Here is a 22,034-nt window from a genome sequence, read left to right on the forward strand (position 1 = left end):
TTTATGGTAACTTTATGTTTAAATTTTGGGGAACTTCCTAAGAGTATATCCTAGAGAAATAAGAGCCAATACACAAATAGATATATGTACACCCATGTTCATTGCAGCATTATTCACAATAGCAAAAAAATGGAAACAACCTAAGTGCCCAACAACAGATGAATAAAACTATGGTACATACATATAATGGAATACTACACAAGATAAAGAATAATGATGAATCTGTGAAACATCTCACAACATGGATGACTCTGGAAGGCATTATGCTGAGTGCAATAAGTCAATCACAAAAGGAGAAATACTGTGTGAAACCACTGTTATAAAAACTCATGAAAATATTTACACACAGAAAGAAACAATCTTTCATGGGTATAAGGGAGGGGAGGGGTGGAGAGGAAAAAACACTACCTAGACAATAGGTAAGTGGTAGCTTTGGTGAGGGGTAAGACAGTACCCAATACTGGGGAAGTCAGCACAACTTGACCAAGGCAAGGTTATGGAAGCATTATGGACACATCCAAACTCCCCAAGGGACCAAATTACTGGGCTGAGGGCTGGGGATTGTGGTCTCGGGGGACATCTAGCTCAGTCCGCATAACATAGTTTATAAACGAAATGTTCTACATCCTACTTTGGTGAGTAGTGTCTGGGGGTCTTAAAAGCTTGTGAGCGGCCATCTAAGATACTCCACTGGTCTCACCTCTTCGGGAGCAAGGGAGAAAGAAGAAAGCCAAAGACACAGGGAAAGATTAGTCCAAAGGACTAATGGACCACAACTACCACAGCCTCCACCTGACTGAGTGCAGCAAAACCATCTGGTAGCCGGCTACCACCACTGACTGCTCAGACAGGGATCACAATAGAGGGTCCCAGACAGAGCTGGTGAAACATGTAGAACAAAAATCTAACTCACAAAAAAAGACCAGACTTACTTCACCTTTGAGCCAAAGATTAGACTGGCCCATAAAACAAAATGAGACTAAATGGGCACACCAGCCCAGGGGTATGGACGAGAAGGCAGGAGGGGACAGGAAATCTGGCAATGGGGAACCCAAGGTCGAGAAGGGGAGAGTGTTGACACATCATGGGGTTGGCAACCAATGTCACAAAACTATATGTGTATCAATTGTTTAATGAGAAATGAATTTGCTCTGTAAACTTTTATCTAAAGCACAATAAAAAAAAAAAATTGGGAGGGAACTGCCAAGTTGTTTTCCAAAGCAGCTGAACCACTTTACATGCCCACTAGCAATGTATGAGGTTTCCAATTTCTCCACATCCTAACCAACACTTTTTATTATCTTTTTTATTATTCTTGTTTTATTATAGTTGTCCTAGTGGGTATCTCATTGTGGTTTTGGTTTGCATTTCCCTAATGACTGATGAGTCCCGGGGTGGAGCAAAAGGTTAAGCCATCAGCTACTAACCAAAAGGTTGTTGGTTCAAATCCACCCATAGGTGCCTCAGAAGAAAGACCTGGCAATCTACTTCTGAAAGATCACAGTCGTTGAAAACCCCATGGAGCACAGTTCTACTGTGAAACACATATGGCCTCCATGAATCAGAATTGACTCCACAGCAATTGGTACAATGACTGATAGTGTTGAGTGGTTTTTTTATGTGCTTATTGGCCAAGTATATATCTTCTTTGGAGAAATGTCTATTCAAATCCTTTCCCTTTTTTTTAAATGGGTTATTTGGTTTTTGTTCTTGTTGAGTTGTATTAGTTCTTAATACAGTACATTCTGGATATTAGGCCCTTATGAGATAGAAAAAAAGAAAGTGAAAAAGAGGAAGAACCTCAACCGGGGGATTGTCACAGTGGTTCTAACTATGGACTCAAACATCAATGATTGTGAGGATAGTGCAGGTCTGGGCAGCATTTCATTCTATTGTACCTAGGGTCAGTATGAGTCAGAACCTACTCGTTGGCACCTAACAACAACAACTATGAGGTGTGTGATTTACAAATATGGTCTTCCTTTCTGTAGGTTGTCTTCTGACTTTCTTCGATAGTGTCCTTTAAAGCACCAAAGTTTTTATTTTTGATAAAGTCCAATTTATCTATTTTTTATTTGGTTGCTTGTGATTTTGGTGTCATATCTATGACACTATTGCCTAACCTGCTCACAAAGATTTATGCCTATGTTTTCTTCTAAGAGTTTTATAGTATTAGATACTACATCTAGGTCTTTGATCCGTTTGGAGGTAATTTTTGTATGTGGTGTGATGTTGTTGTTGTTAGGTGCTGTCGAGTTGGGTCTGACTCACAGCAACCCTATGTACAACAGAAGGAAACACCACCCGGTCCTGTGCCATGTTCACAGCCATTGCTATGTTTGAGCCCATTGTTGCAGCCACTGTGTCAATCCATCCCATCGAGTGTCTCCCCCTTTCTCACTGACCCTATACTTTACCAAGCACGATGTCCTTCTCTAGGAACTGATCCCTCCTGATAACATGTCCAAAGTACAGGAGACGAAGCCTTGCCATCCTCACTTCCAAGGAGCACTCTGGCTGTACTTCTTTCAAGATAGACTTGTTTATTCTTCTGGCAGTCCATGGTATATCCAATATTCCTCACCCTAATTCAAAGGCATCAATTTTTCTTTAGGCTTCCCTATTCATTGTCCAGCTATCACATGCATATGAGACGATTGAAAATACCATAGCTTGGTTCAGGTGCACTTTAGTCCTCGAAGTCACATCTTTGCTTTTTAACACTTTAAAGAGGTCTTTTGTGGCAGATTTGCCCAATGCAATGCGTCATTTGATTTCTTGACTGCTGCTTCCATGGGCATCGATGGTGGGTCCAAGTAAAATGAAATCCTTGGCAACTTCAATCTTTTCTTCATTTATCATGGTGTTGCTTATTGGTCCAGTTGTGAAGATTTTTGTTTTCTTTACGTTGAGCTGTAATCCATACTGAAGGCTGAAGTCTTTGATCTTCATCGGTAAGTCCTTCAAGTCCTCTTCACTTTCAGCAAGCAAGGTTGTGTCATCTGCATAAGGCAGGTTGTTAATGAGTCTTCCTCCAACCCGGATGCCATGTTCTTCTTCATACAGTCCAGCTTCTCGGATTATTTGCTCATCATACAGATTGAATAAGTATGGTGAAAGGATACAACCCTGATGCACACCTTTCTTCATTTTAAAACAGGCAGTGTCCCCTTGTTCTATTCGAACAACTACCTCTTTGTGGGGATATATGCCATTTAAACATGGCTGCACTATTGACAACTGCAGCCCCCACAGGCCTCTATGCTGCACAGCATGTTGAGACCTGGCTCCAACATGTCAAGACTTATCCGGATGTGTTTTCCCAAACCTATTGTCCCTTTACTGATTAACTTGTTTACCTGAATTCCTTCTCCCTTGCCCACTCCCAAAGCCCATTGTTATGTTAATTGCTTTATCGCTTGCTGTATTGACTATAAAATAAACTCCTGGGACTGAAGTGGGGGTCGACTCCTCAGGGTGACCCTCCTGGCCCCACTTCTCTGTAAGAGTTGTGCAGTTGGTTACTGTCTTCGCTGTCCCAATTACCGTCGCTGCTGCGACACCTCTTGGTCTATGTACAGGTTTCTCATGAGCACAATTAAGTGTTCTGGAAATTCCCATTCTTCATAATGTTATCCATAATTTGTTATGATCCACACAGTCCAATAACTTTGCATAGTCAATAAAACACAGGTAAACATCTTTCTGGTATTGTCTGATTTCAGCCAAGATCCATCTGACATTAGCAATGATATCCCTTGATCCAAGTCCTCTTCTAAATGTGGCTTGAATTTCTGGCAGTTCCCTGTAGACGTACTGCTGCAACCACTTTTGAATGATCTTCAGCAAAATTTTTACTTGTATATGAAATTTTGGAAAACCAAACAGGAAGAACATACTCGGCATTTCTCAAGCAAAAGAACTGAAGAAAAAATTCAAGCCTTGAGTTGCAATATTGAAGTATTCTACGGAGAAAATATTAAACGATGAAGGAAGCATCAAAAGATGGAAAGAATACACAGAATCACTATACCAAAAAGAATTGGTCAACGTTCAACCATTTCAGGAGGTAACATATGATTAGGAACTGATGGTACTGAAGGAAGAGGTCCAAGCTGCACTGAAGGCATTGGTGAAAAACAAGACTCCAGGAATTGCCAGAATATCAATTGAGATGTTTGAACAAACGGATGCAGTGTTGGATTGCTCACTTGTCTATGACAAGAAATTTGGAAGACAAGCTACCTGGCCAACCGACAAGAGATCCATATTTACACCTATTCCAAAGAAAAGTGATCCAACCATATATGGGAACTCTGCATTATTTTCACAATGTTTCTCTAAATCTAAAAGTGTTTTAAAATAAAAAGTTTATTTAAAAAAAAAAAGGTGATCCAACCGAATGCAGAAATTATCGAACAATGTCATTAATATCACACCAAAGTAAAAGTTTGCTGAAGATCGTTCAAAAGCAGATGCAGCAGTACGTCAACAGGGAACTGCCAGAAATTCAAATGGGATTCAGAAGAGGATGTGGATCGAGGGATATCATGGCTGATGTCGGGTGGGTCTTGGCTGAAAGCAGAGAATACCAGAAAGATGTTTGCCTATGTTTTATTGACTATGCAAAGGTATTGGACTGTGTGGATCATAACAAATTATGTATAACATTATGAAGGAATCAGCATTCCAGAACACTTAATTATTCTCATGAGAAACCTGTACATAGATCAAGAGGGGATACTGTGTGGTTTAAAGTCAGGAAAGCTGTGCATCAGAGTTGTATTCTTTTACTATACTTACTCAATTTGTATGCTGAGCAAATAATCCAAGAAGCTGGACTATATGAAGAAGACTGTGCAGATGACACAAACTTGCTTGCTGAAAGTGAAGAGGACTTGAAGCACTTACTCACGAAGATCAAAGATCAAATCCTTCAGTACGCATTGCACTTCAACATAAAACAAAAATCCTCACAACTGGACCAATAAGCATCATCATGATAAACGGAGGAAATATCGATGTTGTCAAGGATTTCATTTTACTTGGATCCACAATCAATGCCCATGGAACAGCAGTCAAGAAATCAAATGACACATTAATTGCATTGGGCAAATCTGCTGCAAAAGATCTCAAAGTGTTAAAAAGCAAAGATGTCACTTTGAGGACTAAGGTGCACCTGTCCCAATCCATAGTATTTTCAATCACCCCATATGCACTAGAAAGCTGGACAATGAATAAGGAAGAGGGAAGAAGAATTGACATCTTTGAATTTTTCGTTGGCAAAGAATATTGAACACACCATGGACTGCCAGAAGAATGAACAAATCTGTCTTGAAAGAAGTACAGCCAGAACGCTCCTTAGAAGTGAGGATGATGAGACTTCATCTCACGTACCTTGAGCATGTTATCAGGAGGGACCAGTCCCTGGAGAAGGACATCATGCTTAGTAAAGTAGAGGGTTGGCGAAAAAGAGGAAGACTCTTTACAAGATGGATTGACACAGTGTTTGCAACAATGGGCTCAAGCATAGCAATGATTGTTAAGATGGTGTTGGACTGGGCAGTGTTTCACTCTGTTGTACATAGGATTGCTATGAGTCGAAACCAACTGGACAGCACCTAACAACAACATTCTGGGTCTCTTGCATTTCCATTTGAATGTTAGGAATGACTTGTCAATTGCTGCAAAAATAAATAAATAAATAAGGCTGCTGGGATTTTGACAGGGATTACATTGAATCTATAGATAAATTTGTGGAATATTACCATCTTAGCAATATTAAGTCTTCCAATCCATGAACACGGGATGTCTTTCCTTGTATTTAGGTCTTCTTTAATTTCTTCCAGTGATGTCTTGCACTTTCCAGGGCACAAGTCTGGAACTTTTTGGTTAAATTTACTCCGAGTATTTTATTCTTTTTGGTGCAATTGTAAATAGAATTGTTTTCTTAATTTCATTTTCTGATTGTTCATTGCTAGTGTATACAACTGATTTCTAAATTTCATCTTGAATCCTATAGCCTTGTTAAGTTCATTTATTGGCTCTAATCATTTTTGATTGGTGTGTGTGTGGTGTGTGTGTGTGTGTGTGTGTGTGTGTGTGTATGTATGCCTTAGGATTCTCTATATACAAGATAATTTCATCTGCAAATGGACATAGTTTTACTTCTTCCTTTCCAATCTGGTAGCCTTTTATTTCTTTTTTTCTTGCCTAATTGGCAGGTTAGAACCATTAGTACAGTGTTGAATGGAAGTGGTGAGAGTAGGCATCCTCGTCTTGTTCCTGATCTTAGAGGAAAAGCTTTCATCTTTTACCGTTAAGTATGATGTTAGGTGTGGGTTTTTCATACATGTCCTTTATCAGGTTGAGGAAGTTCTCTTCCTATCCAAGTTTATTGAGTGTTTTTATTATGAAGGGTGTTGGATTTTATCAAACGCTTTTCTATGTCTGTTGAAGTAATTGTGTGCGTGTCACCCTCTTTGTTCTGTTAATATGTGTATTACATTGATTGATTTTCTGTATGTTGAACTAAACTTGCATTCCTAGGATAACTACTGCTTGATCAAGGTGTGTCATTCTTTTTATATGTTGCTGAATTCAGTTTGCTAGTATTTTGTTGAGTAATATTGCCTATATATTCCGAAGGGATATTGGTGTGTAGTTTTCTTTTTTTGTAATGTGCTTGTCTGTTTTTTGTATCAGGATAATAATGGTTTCATAAGATTAGTTGGGAAGTATTCACAAATTCTTTTTTTAAAGTTTGTGAAGGATTGATGTTAATTCTTTAAATGTTTGGCACAATTCACCAGTGAAGTGATCTGAGCCTGAATTTTTCTTTGTGGAAAGTTTTTTGATTATTAGTCTTGTTGTAGGTCTATTCAGATTTTCTATTCCTTCTTGAGTCATTTTTGGTGGTGTGTATCTACCTAGTAATTTGTCCATTTCATCTAGATTATCTAATTTGTTAGCGTATAATTGTTCATAAACCCGTGGAACCCGTTGCTGTCGAATCAATTCCGACTCATAGCAACCCTATAGGACAGAGTTGAATGGCTCCATAGGGTTTCCAAGGAGCGGCTGCTGGATTTGAACTGCCAACATTTTGGTTATCAGCCTGAGCTCTAAACCACTGCACCACCAAGCCTCCAATTGTTCATAGTATGCTCTTATACTTTTATTTCTGTAAAGTTCGTAATGATATCCTCTCTTTCATTCCTGATTTTAATAATTTGGTTCTTCTCTCTTTTTCTTCTTGGTCAGTCTAGCTAAAGTTTTGTCAATTTTGTTGATCTTTTCAAAGGACGAACTTCTGGTTTTTCTGGTTTTCTCTATTGTTTTTCTAGTCTGTATTTCATTAATTTCTACTCTAATCTTTTTTTTTTTTTTTCCCTTCCTCTGCTTGCTTTGGATTTAGTTTGGTTTTATTTTTCTAATGTCTTAAGATGGAAGGTTAAGTTATTGATTTGAGATTTTTCTTCTTTTTTGTTGTAGACATTTACAGCTACATTTTCCTCTGAGCACTGCTTTTACTGTATCCCATAAGTTTTGGTATGTTGTGTTTTTGTTTTATTATCTCAAAGTATTTTTTAATTTCCTTGTGATTTCTCCTTTGACCTATTGATTATTTAGAAGTGTGTTGTTTAGTTTCCACATAGTTGTGAGGGGGGTCTTCCAGGGAACCACCATACAGGTCAAATAATGACAATTCTCTGTGAAATGGGACTTTAAAGGGGCTCTAATTTCATTCTGCTCCCTTCAGTGGCTTCTAGGCTGCTGGTTTTCACCATAATGGTGGGTGTAGGTTTTCAAGCCTCCATAGAGCTGGTCAGGGAGGGATGGGGATAAGGCAAGTTAAAACACCACAAAGCTTACTGTTCTTAAAACCAAAAAAATACCAAACCTGTTGCCATCGAGTTGATTACAACTCATAGCAACACTATAGGACAGAGTAGAACTGCCCCATAGAGTTTCCAAGGGTATAATCTTTACAGAAGTAGACTGCCACATCTTTCTTCTGTGGAGCAGCTGGTGGGTTTGAACTGCTGACCTTCCAGTTAGCAGTCAAGCGCTTAACCACTGCACCACCAGGGCTCCTTATTGTTCTTACCAAGATTCAATTATTTTTCTTGAAAATATGCTCCCCAGATTATTGTAAGCCTTTGATTAATTTCCAGAGTTCTGAAAAAGTTGATGCTGATAAATTTTGACAGTGTTTTCATTGCTTTTATGGAGAAGAGAATTTTCAAAGGACTTCACTCTAGCAATTTCCCTGATATCACTTGTTCTTTTGTATTTGCTTCAAAGATTACTAAATAGAAAGTTGTGCAAGATATAACTGAGACACAAGTCCCAAATTTTGATAGCCTCTGAACCAAAAAACCAAACCAGTTGCCATTGAGTTGAGCAACAAAGTAGAACTCCGCTCTATAGGGTTTTCATGGCCGTGACCTTTTCGAAGCAGATGACCAGGCCTGTCTTCTAAGTCATGCCTGGGTGAGTTTGAACAGCCAACCTTTCGGTTAGTAGCCAAATGCCTACCATTTATACCACCCAGGGACTCTGATAGCCTCTATAAAACTCTAAAACCTTACGGCTGTCAAGGTGGTGTTCTCCCTCTCCCTGCCACTCCTCTCTGCCCAGCTTTTTTCCTATTCCCAAAGCACTTATCAAACATTTTAATATACTATAAAATTTGCTTATTTATTATTCAACATTCTGTATAAGTTATACTGCCTCTCCCTGTTGGGGCGTAAGCTTCATGAGGGTAAGATCTTTATTTTGTTCACTAACGTATCCCAAGAGCCTAAAACTGTCCTTGGCACATAGCAGGTACTCAATATGTATGTTGTTGAATGAATAAATGAATTGTGGCTGATAAGTCATACTTTCCAATTTAAAAATAAGTGAAAACCAGCTATCTGAACAGTTGTTACTGTTTTCAATAAGGGGAAAACAATTGAACTGATAAAATTATATATTTTTAAAATTGACCCATCCGTTTAGAACATGAAGTCCAGATCCTGACCTTGAAAACCACCAACTGTGAAAAATCTGTGTGCTTGAAAACAAATAGTGAAGTTCTAATTCATAAGGATTCTTTCCAAGCTCCTTAGATAAACACTGTTGCTTCATTTGCTTTTTAACTTATCGTGACTCTATTAGGCAATTGCTGAGCTTACACACAAAAATAAAACGCAAACATTTTAGGGCCTGCAATTGACTGCCAATGTAGAGTTTCCCCTTTCATTTTTACCTTTCACTCAGCACTCTAAAAATAATAATCCCCTGCCCCACTGACTAGTCTACAGCCAAATGGAGTGGATGAGTATTGTGACGTGGCCAGCAAATCCCCAAAGGGAGATCTCTAGCAGACCGTGGGAAGAGTACTTCTGAGCCAAGGCCCAACTTTTGAAAGGTTTCTTTTGTCTCCCACAGTTCAGAAGGAACTTTAGAGATTGCCTTTCTTAAACTATTACCCCACCACACACAAACACATTCAAACACACACACAAATATCCCTTGGGGAATAAATGAGAAATAATCATTGTGAACAGGAAACAAACATTACAGGAAACAGCCTATATTCAGTAATCATTTATTAAGTGCTTACTGTGTTCCTAAGCACAATGCATGTAGGATAATAATATGGTTTGACTTATAGGGAGGAAAGTTCAGGAGAAGAGATGTGGTCAGTGTCCTGGACCCTCAGCGCAGTTTTCCCACCACGATATCATTTCAGATTCCACATTGCAATTAACCTTTAACAAACTACCAATTATTGAGTTTTGGTATAGTATCAAAGAAGTATATGTACAATTATCTGAAAAGGCTATTAAAATACTTCTCATGTTTCCAGCTATGTATCTGTGAGGTCATATTTTTTTCATATAATGCAACCAAAACAAAATATTGCAACAGCTAGGAGAATCCAGCTGTTTCTTATTAAGCCAGAGATTAAAGAGATTTGTAAAACTGTAGAACAATGCCACTCCTCTCACTAAATTTTTTTGTTTTAAAAACAATTTTTTTAATAAAAATGTAAGTAACCATATAATGGTTTATTATTGTTATTTTAAAAATTAATACATATTTAAAATTTTTTTTCCATTTGAATTTTTAGTATGGTAAATATTGATAGATATAGCCCATAAAAACAAAAGCTATTTAGGGTACTCACTTATTTTTCAGAGTGCAGAGACCAAAAAGTTTGAGAACTGCTGTTCTAAGGGAATAATTTAAAGTGAGTTTAAACTGAAGCAGTCCTTCACCAACTTTCCTCAATGAGTAAAGTAGAAATCCCTCTAGTTCCCTGAAAACATTTGCTAGTTTAAACATGAGCATTTAAAATGGATGACAGACATGTAAGGCCGAATTCTATTTTTACCTCATAACTAGTTCTCACCTCAAAAGCATGCTGTAAATCTCAAGGCTTCTGTTTGCTTGAGCCAGTGCTAAGAAGAGAGAGAATCATACTGAGGAAAGAAGGGGAGCCAGGTTTTAGGCCTTCTGCAACAGAATCAATTATTCCATAGCTTCCCCTTATCTATACATTCCATATTATATTAGGGTTAAAATGAATAAGTATTCAATAACTGATCATCAACATCCAAAATAAAGGAGAGGCAGGGCAGGGATAGGCTGGCTTTATGAATAAGAACATCAGGTCTTTTGTTAGCAGGATCTAAGCTGAACTCCTTTTCTTCTGACATGGGAAAAATTACAAATCTCTCATTGACTCCTGTACAACAGTATCCCCAGCACCTAGCATCTAAGATAGTGCATTACACATATTAGGCACACAATTAACATTGTTGAATGAAGTCAAACTCCTTTATTTTCATGACGTAAATTTGACTCCCTCGTAACTGGCAGAGAGCTAAAGCAACTCTAAAGATTTAAGAGATGGATACAAAAAGAGGAGCCCCCCGCCAAAGATTAGGAGATTGCAGAAATTATGTAGGAAGAAGACAATGACCATTGTTCAGTTATATACTATAGTATAACAAACCACCCTAAAATGTAGTGCTTAAAACAATTAGTTTATTGTTATCTCACAGTTGGGGGTTGTCCATACAGGTGTCTGGAATCTCTCATACAGTTGCAGCCTCGAGCGGTCTCCTTGCATCCAGAGTCTATTCTCAATACAGCAACCAGAGTAATTCTTTAAAAATCTGCTATATCATGTTCCTCCTCTGCTCAACAATCTCTGGTAGCTTCCTATCCCACAGAAAAATTCAAAGTCATCACAATGGCCTACAGGTCCCACAGGATCTGAACTCTCCACCATCTCCACCACCCTTGCCTCTGGTACCTCCTCTGCCAGTCTTCATTCCTCCTCTGGCTTAGTTCACATCAGCCACACAGGCCTCCTTGCTGTTCCTTGGACATGCAATATCACTTTAGGGCCTTTGCACTGGCCGTCTCCTTTTCTTGGGACAGTCTTCCCCAATATACCCATCTGACTCTCTTCAAGCCATTGTTCAATGTCACCTTCTTAGTGAGGCCTTCACCAACTTCCAACCCCTCCTCCTTTGATGGCTACAGTTGGATGCTTTCAGAACCAGGATATTCTGGTTCGGAACACTGACATGAGCAGCTATGTTAGACGTCAAGCATATAGCAAGCCCTGGCCTACAACGTCATTCAGTGATTTCTTCACTGGCTAGCCAATAATTGCGGCCCCCAGTGAGCTCTCTTTTCAGACAGTGGTAGCAGGGGCCACGTCGTAGAATGGGAACTCCCTGAGGGGAGAGATGGTAATTTGTTCCTTTTAGATTCCCGGCGTCCTGGTTTGAGCGGGACATTCAGTGGACGTTGATGCTCTGTGAAAGAACGCGAGAGAGCACTACTCCTCGGAGGCTCCGCCCCTCCGGCCCCACCCCCTCCCTCTCCCTCTCCCTCTCCCTTTCCCTCTCCTAGGTCTGCGTCCAGATCCTCTCTCATCCATCGCTCGGTGCTCGTCCCTTCTCCCAGGGCCTGCTCAGTGCGTCCCATCGATCCGCTCGGCCATCGTGCGCCGGCGCCATTGGGCTGTCAGTCAGAGGCGGCGTGGGGAACGTGGGGAGCGCTGGGAGCGGTTACTGCGCGCCGGGAGCCGAGGTAAAGCTGCGGCTTCTGGGCTGGCAGGCCGTGGACTAGCCGGCTGGTGGGGGTGAGCAGTGCAGCAGGGCCGCTCGGTCCAGCTTCCCCTGAGGGAGGAGGGCTCCTCGAGTCGGGCCGGGTTGGGCCCGAAGGAGGTGGTTGGCAATGCAGAGCCCCCATGGACCGCGCAGCCGAGCTCCTCGCCAGCGAGTCCGGCCCGACCGGGCCATGGGGCCAACTGCCCGAAGTAGAAGGGAGTTTGGAGAGAACCCGAGTCTACCACATCATGCAACAGTTGGAGAAACTGAGTTTCGGAAAGGGGAGGATCTGCTCGAAGTCACAGCGACTGAGCACCAGACCCGGGACCAGATTCCCTTAGCACAGTCCCTGAACTCTTTTCACTTCAGCCCTTCATTCATTTATAATACCAAACTCTACGGAGCAGTTCTACTCTTTAACCCATGGGATTTTTTTGTTGTTGTTGTTTAGGTGCAGGGCAATGAAATACAAAGGGGAGTAAAGTAAGATCCCTGCCCCAAGCAGCACATAGTGGGATAAGAGACCAATTATGATAAAATGGTTTATCTGTTTACAACAGGTGAAGGCTATGAATGTCATGATGGAGGTATGTCTGGGATGCCGTGGACACCCCCTCTAAAGCTTGGGAGGCTAGCAAGACTCATTGCCTTGATTCCCATCACACCAGAGTTGTGGCATTTGACACAGTCTGCCTCCTATCACGGTTAGTTGTGTTCATGATTACCAACCAGAGAACATAACTTCATTGAGAACAGGAACCTCAGGTCTTGCAAACTTGGGTTCTGATGTCCCTTCTGCACCTGTTTGAGCGTGGCTCTTATACAGGGTTATTGTGAGGGTCACAGATCCTCATTCCATAAACGCTGATTCAGTGTCTGGCATCTGGCAGACATTCTGTTATTGGGAATACAGTGATGGCTAACACACAGTCCTCACCTTCAGGGAACTCACAGGAAAGAAATATTTAAACACATGTACGTGGTAGAGTGGATGCACCCAGGGGAAAGGGTTTAGGAATGGCGTTATAGGCAAAATGATTCTTGAGTTGAGTCTTTAAAGTTGAATAGGTGATTACTACGCATAGGAGAAGCACATCCTAGGAAGCAAGAATTATGAAACAGCATGGTTCAATTGGTACTGACGGCTTTCCATGATCTACCTTCTGATCAATAATGTCAAACACTTACATAGTGCTTGCCATGTGGTGGACTTTATTTTGTGTTTTGCACATACGTTAATTCATTTAATCTTCACAAGAACTCTGTGAAGTAGAAGCTGTAATTATCCTCATCTTGTAAATGAAGACAACTGAGGCATAGAAAAGTTATGTAACTTGCCCTAGTTCACATAGTTAATAAATGGTAGAGCTAGAATTCAAACCCAGGCACTCTGACTCTAGGCTCTGTGAACGTACCCATCAGGCTGTACTGCCCACGTCCTTACTTGGGCCACCCTTCCCCCTTTTTTGCACTAACCATACTCGACTACAGAACTGGCTGTTTCTGAGCTTATCAGGCTATTTCATGACTCTACTTATTTCTCCCACTGCTTGGACTGTCCTTTTTCCCTACCTAGCATTCCTGTTTTTAATATCAGAAAAGGTGTGAGCCAGGGTTGTATCTTTTCACCATATTTGTTCAGTCTGTCTGCTGAGCAAATATTCCAAGAAGCTGGACTATATGAAAAAGAACAGGGCATCAGGTCTGGAGGAAGACTAATTAACTACCTGTGATATGTAGATGACACAACCTTCCTTGCTGAAAACGAAGAGGACTTGAAGCACTTACTGATGAAGATCAAAGACCACAGCCTTCAGTATGGATTACACCTCAACTTAAAACAAATCTTCACAACTGGACTAATAAGCAACATCATGATAAATTGAGAAAAGATTGAAGTTGTCAAAGGTTTCATTTTACTTGGATCCACAGTCAACACCTATGGAAGCAGCAGCCAAGAAATCAAATGACGCATTGCATTGGGCAAAGGTGCTGCAAAAGACTTTCTCTTTAAAATGTTAAAAAGCAGAGATGTCACTTTGAAGTGTAAGTTGCACCTGACCCAAGCCATAGTATTTTCAGTGGCCTCATATGCATGCAAAAGCTGGACAATGAATAGGAGGACCGAAGAAGAATTGATGCATTTGAATTATGGCGTTGGCAAAGAATATTGTATATGCCATGGACTGCCAGAAGAAGAAACGAATTTGTCTTGAAAGAAGTACAGCCAGAATGCTCATTAAACGCAAGGGTGGCGAGACTCCGTCTTGCTTACTTTGGACATGTTATCAGGAGGGACCAGTCCCTGGAGAAGAACATCATGCTTGGTAAAGTAGAGGGTCAGTGAAAAAGAGGAAGACCCTCAATGAGATGGATTGACACAATGACTGCAACAGTGGGCTGAAACGTAGCAATGATTATGAGGATGGCACAGGACTGGGCAGTGTTTTGTTCTGTTGTACATAAGGTCGCAGGGAGTGAGAACTGACCCAATGGCACCTAACAACAACAACAGCATTTCTGTTTATTTTTCCAGTAGCTGCTCATCCTCTAAGGTTCAGCACTTTTCCTGCCACTCCAGATACAACTAATCACTTCTCCCTTTGTGTTCCCACTGTCCTTGTAACGCTTTATTTCTGTCTTTCATTTACATATTCCCCCCGCTCCTCCCCTAACTCTTATGATCAGGGATGTCTTACTCATCTTTATAATCTCTGGCACCTAGCAAAATTCTTGATACATGGTAGTGCTGAATAAATGTTTACTGAATGAATGAAGTGTCACGAGAGGAGAGTGGAGAGTGCTGTGTAAGCCCAGAGTGCTTTAGTCTGGGAAGATCAGGAAAGGCGTGCTGGAGAAACAATGCCCATGCTGAGTTGCCAGTGAGGAGTTAGTGGGAGAAAGGGAAGGAAGGAAAAAGGGTGTTCTAAGAAAAGCAGACAATATACATAAAAGTCTGTGGGTATAAGAACATGCTGAAGATCATGGTGGAGTTAAAATCATACTTTTGGTCCTGTATCTGCCTGTTTGTCCAGTTTCCAACCGATTCTGGTTGGAACCCCTGCTAAGAATTTACGGTTCTAACAAGTCCCCAGGAAGTTATACATAAGAATCACCTGGAGATCGTGTTAAAATGTAGATTCTGATTCAGTATATCTGCGGTGGAAGTGCAAATTCTCTGCAGGGAACTTGTCAGAACAAGTTCTTAGCGCGGGGTTTGAACCAGAACAAACTGGTTAGAGGCCCTAGTATTTTCTTTGGTCAGGGTTATAGAAGTCTATATAAGTATAGGGCCAATTTTAATAATGTGCACTTGGGTGCTTCATAGAATATTCTTGAGGCATACCTTCTTGCTTCTGATGCTGTGAGCTTTACTGCTGTTGGGATGCCCAGTACTTAGTATAGTGCCGTTAATATAGAAGTGAGCTGTGGTAAGTGATGTCTCTGGCTGTGGACTGCATGGAAAGCTGATGAGGAGGCCTGTTGAGACGCAGCTTGGAGCACTTACCTCATAGAATAGTACAATGTTAGAGCTGAATGCAGTCATGGTCCTTGGTTTTCATACTCTGCTCTGTGGAGTCCTAAAGTTCTGGGAAAGGACCTCTGTCCTGGAGTAAACCCAAACCAAACCTGTTGCCGTTGAGTTGATTTTGACTCGTAGTAACCCTATAGGACAGAGTAGAACTGCCCCATAGAGTTTCCAAGGAGCGACTGGTGGATTCGAACTGCCAGCCTTTTGGTTAGTAGCTGAGCTCTTAATCACTGCGTTACCAGGGCTCCATCTCCTGGATTAGGGGAGGCCAGTTGGAGAGGGTTTCACTTTCCTTGGTTGGCATTTTCCCACAAATCCATGTTAACTTGCAATGAGAGGGCACTCTATATTGTACAAGTTGTTGGGTGTCATGGATTGAATTATGTCACCCAAAAATATCTGTCAACTTGGCTGGGTCATGATTCCCAATATTCTATGATTGTGTGCCATTTTGTAATCTGATGTGACTTCCTGATGTGTTGTAAACTCTATCACTGTGATGTAATAAGATGGATTAGTGACAGTTCTACGGATGAGGTCTAAGAGATTAGATAGTGTCTTAAGCCAATCTCTTTTGAGATATAAAAGAGAGAAGGGAGCAGAGACACATGGGGACCTCATACCACCAAGAAAGCAGCACCAGGAACAGAGCGCGTCCTTTGGACCTGAGGTTCCTGCGCTGAGACACTCCCAGACCAAGGGAAGACTGAAGACAAGGACCTTCCTCTGGAGCTGACAGAGAAGGCCTTTCCCTGGAACTGATGCCCTAAATTGGGACTCATAGCCTACTAGACTGTGAGAGAATAAATTTCTCTTTGTTAAAGCCATCCACTTGTGGTATCTCTGTTACAGCAGCACTAGATGACTAAGACATTGGGCTTATAAGTAATGTTTTTTTGTTTTGTTTTGTTTTATTGTGTTTTAGATGAAGGTTTACAGAGCAAATTTCTCATTAAACAGTTAATACACATATTGTTTTGTGGTGCTTGCTGCCAACCCCATGACGTGTCAATGCTCTCCCCTTCTCGACCTTGGGTTCCCCATTACCAGCTTTCCTGTCCTCTCCTGCCATCTTGTCCTTGCCCCTGGGCTGGTGTGTCCATTTAGTCTCATATACATGGTTGAGCTGCGTGTACTAAGTAGTATTTTTGTTTGAAGAAGGAGTTCCTTGTTTTATAGATGAGAAACTGAGGACCATGAAAGTTTTAAATGTCAGAATTCAAACTCAGGTCTTTTGACTCTTAAGGGTCCAGTGCTCTTAATATCAGGTGTGATGGGAATTGTATAGGGCCAGATTGAAGTTACATTCTAATCTGAGGCATTGTTTGCTGGGATTGAAATTACGGTACCTCTGCACCTTGTTATATGTTGTTTCCTTTGTTTAAACCGGTTGCAATCTAGTTTGACTCTGACTCATGGTGACCCCATGTGTTTCAGAGTAGAACTGTGCTCCGTAGGTTTTTTTTTTTTTTAATTGTGCTTTAGGTGGAAGTTTATAGCGCAAATTAGTTTCTCATTCAAAAATTTATGCACAAATTGTTTTGTCACATTGGTTGCAACCCCCACATTGTGTCAGCCCCCTTCCCCCTTTCCCTTTATACCCCAGGTTCCCCATGTCTGTTGGTTCAGTTTTCCTGTTCCTGCTTTCTGGTCTTTGCTTTTGGGCGGGTATTGTCCATTTGGTCCTGTATATTTGATTAAACTATGAAGCATGTTCCTCATGTGTATTGTTTGTTTTCTAGGCCTGTTTAATCTTTGGCTGAAAGGTGGACTTCAGAGTGGCTTCAGTTCTGAGTTAGCAGGGTGTCTGAGGGCCATGATCTCTGAGGTTCCTCTAGTCTGTCAGACCAGTAAATCTGGTCTTTTGTGAATTTCAATTTTGTTCTACATTTTTCTCGCTTTCTGTCCAGGACCCTCTGTTGTGATCCCTGTCAGAGCCGTCAGTGGTGGTAGCCAGGCACCGTTTAGTTCTTCTGGGCTCAGGCTGGTGGAGGCTGTGGTTCATATGGTCCATTAGTTTTTTGGACTAATATTTTCCTTGTGTCTTTGATTTTATTCATTCTCCTTTGCTCCAGACAGGATGGAATGAATAGATGTATCTTAGATGGCCCCTCACAAGCTTTTAACATCCCAGATGCTACTCACCAAAGTAGAATGTAGAACATTTTTTTTATGAACTATGTTATGCCAGTTGACCTAGATGTCTCCCAAGACCATGGTCCCCAGCCTTCAGCCCCAGTAACTCAAGGTATTTGGATGTATCTAGGAAGCTTCTATGACTTTGCCTTGGTCAAGTTGTGCTGACTTCCCCTATATTGTGTGTTATCTTTCCCTTCACCAAAGCTAACACTTGTCTACTATCTAGTTAGTGATTACCCCTCCTCACTCCCCCCATCCCACTTGACCATCAAAAATTTTTTTTTCCTGTGCGTAAACCTGTCTTGACTTTTTATAGTAGTGGTCGCATACAGTATTCGTCCTTTTGTGATTGACTTATTTCACTCAGCATAATGCCCTCCAGATTCATCCATGTTGTGAGATGTTTTGTGGATTCATTATTGTTCTTTATTGTTGCCTAGTATTCCGGTGTATGTATGTACCATAGTTTGTTTATCCATTCATCTGTTGATGGGCACGTAGGCTGTTTCCATCTTCTTGCTATTGTGAATGATGCTGCAGTGAACATGGGTGTGCCTATGTCTATTCGTGTGCCAGCTCTTAATTCTCTAGGATATATTCCTAGGACTGGGATTGCTGGATCATACAGTATTTCTATTTCTAGCTTTTTAAGGAAGCACCATATTGTTTTCCATAGTGATTGTATCATTTTGCATTCCCACCAGCAGTCCATAAGAGTTCCAGTCTCCGCACAATCTCTCCAACATTTGTTATTTTCTGTTTTTTTGATTAGTGCCGTTAATGTCAGGGTGAGTTGGTATCTCATTGTAGTTTTGATTTGCATTTCTCTAATGGTTAGTGATCGTGAGCATTTCCACATGTGTCTTTTAGCCGCCTGAATGTCTTCTTTGGTGAAGTGTCTGTTCCTATCCTTTGCCCATTTTTTAATTGGATTGTTTGTCTTTTTGTTATTGAGGTGTTGAAGTATTCTGTAGATTTTAGAGATTAGACTTGTCGAATCTGTTGTAGCCAAAATTTTTTTCCCAGTCTGTAGGTTCTCTTTTTACTGTTTTGGTGAAGTCTTTTGATGAGCTTAAGTGTTTAATTTTTAGGAGCTCCTGTTTATCTAGTTTGTCTTCTGGTGTTTTGCATTGTTGGTATGGTTTGTACTGTATATATGCTATGTATTAGGGCTCCTAGCATTGTCCCTATTTTTTCTTCCACGATCTTTATCATTTTAGGTTTTATATATTTAGGTCTTTGATCCATTTTGGGTTAGTTTTTGTGTATGGTGTGAGATACGGGTTCCTGTTTCATTTTTTACAGATGGACATCCAGTTTTGCCAGCACCATTTGTTAAAAAGACCATCTGTTCCTCATTTAATGGCCTTTGGTCCTTTCTCAAAGATCAGCTGACCATAGGTTGATAGTTTTACATCTGGATTCTCAATTCTGTTCACTGATCTGTGTGTCTGATGTTGTCCAGTACCAGGGCTTCACTGGGTTTTAAATGGTTGTGATTTTTCAGAAGTAGATTGTGGGACCTTTCTTCTGAGGCATCCAAGGTGAATTTGAACCACTAACCTTTCAGTTAGTAGCCGAGTGCTTAACCATTTATGCTTCCTTCCCTTTCTCCACTAATTCCTCATTGACAGCTCAGTGTGGGCATCATTTCTCCAGGATGCCTCTCCTCATCTTCCCAGACTAAAGTACTTTAGACTTGGTAAATACCTTAAGTTGTAGATGTTGTGCAGGAGCCTTCATTTCTGCCTGGGTGTACTGGGTGTAAGCACTGCAGTGTAGGTATTGATGCTAGGGGCCCAGGATTGATCATAATTATGGTAAAGGTGCAGTATTATTTGCCAGTTTGGTCTTAAATAAATTATTTTTCCTGAACATTGCATTTCACACTTGTATTAAAAAGACATCATTTGCTATATAGTTTAAATCAGTAGGGATTTATGACCTTTTACTGTGGCTCTATTCTGTGGTAGCTGCTGTAAAGAAATTCTTTTGAAGGTCAAACAGGTTCATTTATTACCTGTTTGAGTTTGAAAAAAGGAATTAACAATATGATTATGCAAATCTAGGTTCAGAGACAAGTCTACATTTGTGTTTATAGTGATATCTTTCATTTATTGTTGCGTATGTGCCATCGAGTCGATTCTGACTCATAGCAACCCTATATGATAGAGTAGAACTTCCCCTTAGGATTTCCTAGGCTGTAATCTTTACGGGAGCAAATCACCAAGTCTTTTTCTCCCTTGGAGCGGGTGGTGAGTTCAATCCACGCACTTTCGGTTAATAGGCAAGCACTTAACCATTGCGCCACCAGGAGCAGATGGCTTAATTATTGAAGAAATCTTAAGTCATTTCATATTTTTCAGAGGCCCAACATGTTTGCCCCCACGTGTCTGTCAGTTTGACATACTGTGGGGGCTTCCATGTTGCTGTGATGCTGGAAGCTATGCCACCAGTATTCAGATACTAGCAAGCTCATCCATGGCAGACAGGTTTCAGCTGAGCTTCCAGACTATGACTAGGAAGAAGGACCAGTAAGCAGCATCATGATAAATGGAGAAAAGATTGAAGTTGTCAAGGATTTCATTTTACTTGAATCCACAATCAACACCTATGGAAGCAGCAGTCAAGAAATCAACAGATGCATTGAGCTGGTCAAATCTGCGAAAGAGCTCTTCTGCAAAGTGTTGAAAAGCAAAGATGTCACCTTGAAGACTGAGGTGCGCCTGACCCAAGCCATGGTATTTTCAGTTTCATCATATGCATGTGAAAGCTGGACAATGAATGAGGAAGACTGAGGAAGAATTGATGCCTTTGAATTGTGGTGCTTGTGAAGAATATTGAATATATCATGGACTGACAAAAGAATGAATAAATCTGTCTTGGAAGAAGTACAACCAGAATGCTCCTTAGAAGCAAGGATGTCAAGACTATGTCTTACATACTTTGGACATGTTATCAGGAGGGATCAGTCCCTGGAGAAGGACATCATGCTTAGTAAAGTACAGAATCATCGAAAAAGAGGAAGACCCTCAACTAGACGGATTGATAACAGTGCCTGCAGCAATGGTCTCAAGCATAACAACGATTGTGAGGATGGTGCAGGACCGGGCAGTGTTTCATTCTATAGTACATGGGGTTGCTATGAGTTGAAACCGACTTGACTGTACCTAACAACACCAACAGCGTGTTTTGGTCTCTGCTATTAATTCAAGTCTGAAATTTTTTGTTTGTTTTGTTTTAATTTTCAAAGAGTAAGAACTCACATATCAGACATCCACTTGGTAAACTCTTACTCTTTCTTCAAGAGACAGCTCAAGTATTACCTCCTTGTAAAAACTTCCTGGTCTTTTCTGGGAAGACTTAGGTGTTCCCCTCACTATATGCCCACTGCATCTTGGATATATCTCTGCCATAGCACTAATGATGATAGGTTGCAATTTACTAAATTTGTCTTCTGCACTTAATTGTGAGAAACTCAAGGACAAGGGCTAGATTTTTTTTTTTTCATTCATATCCCAACCCCCACCCCTACCCCCCAGGCTGTAGCTGAGGGTATATATCAACAGTGAGTAAGAAAATATAAAGGAGACATTTATACTGCAGCTAAGGAGCATTTCATACTCTAGTTATTAGAGTTGGAAGTGATGCATTTGACATGGACATCAGTAACTAAATAAAATTGAATGAGTACTGTGTGTCTTTGGCTTTTGTTACCTCTTTTTTTCTGTTAATTGTTTCTCTTTGTGTTTACAGTTTGTAAAAATGGAATTTCAAGCAGTAGTGATGGCAGTTGGAGGGGGATCTCGGATGACAGACCTGACTTCCAGCATTCCCAAACCTCTGCTTCCAGTTGGGAACAAACCTTTAATTTGGTACCCATTGAACCTGCTTGAGCGTGTTGGATTTGAAGGTGAGATATGGAAGTTAGATGCTGTTATAAAACTTTTGGGACATTTGATCCCTATGATTTGTTAACATTATGAGGGTGAGAGAAGATGAATGAAAGGAGACTAGGACTCAAAGTTGGTTGGTGACTGGCCTCTTTACATTATGAATATAGGAGTACACTATTGCTGTGTAAAAGAAGTTGAGGAGATAGCACTAAGTGCTGCTGTATTAGAGCTAGTCTTCACAGTGACCCAAGATGAAACCTGTGAGGATATCAGAACAGCAAATTGGTAATGCAAGTGCTTCATAGTACTTATTGAGAATCTATTATGTGCCAGGTAATTTTTTTC

The 22,034-nt window shown here is 40.7% G+C and overlaps 1 protein-coding gene across 1 annotated transcript in view; it reads left to right on the top strand.

Annotated features, from left to right (window-relative positions):
- Positions 1–12,034: 12,034 nt before the first annotated feature.
- EIF2B3 (eukaryotic translation initiation factor 2B subunit gamma) overlaps positions 12,035–22,034 on the top strand; it is a 147,664-nt gene continuing 137,664 nt past the window's right edge. The window contains exons 1-2 of the mRNA XM_004371808.2: positions 12,035–12,102; positions 21,550–21,706. Coding sequence (XP_004371865.1) covers positions 21,559–21,706 — 148 coding nt within the window. The 5' untranslated portion in view covers positions 12,035–12,102; positions 21,550–21,558. The remainder of the gene's footprint in view (positions 12,103–21,549; positions 21,707–22,034) is intronic.

The sequence above is a fragment of the Trichechus manatus genome, unplaced genomic scaffold (assembly GCF_000243295.1).
Source record: "Trichechus manatus latirostris isolate Lorelei unplaced genomic scaffold, TriManLat1.0 scaffold00015, whole genome shotgun sequence".
NCBI lineage: Eukaryota > Metazoa > Chordata > Mammalia > Sirenia > Trichechidae > Trichechus > Trichechus manatus.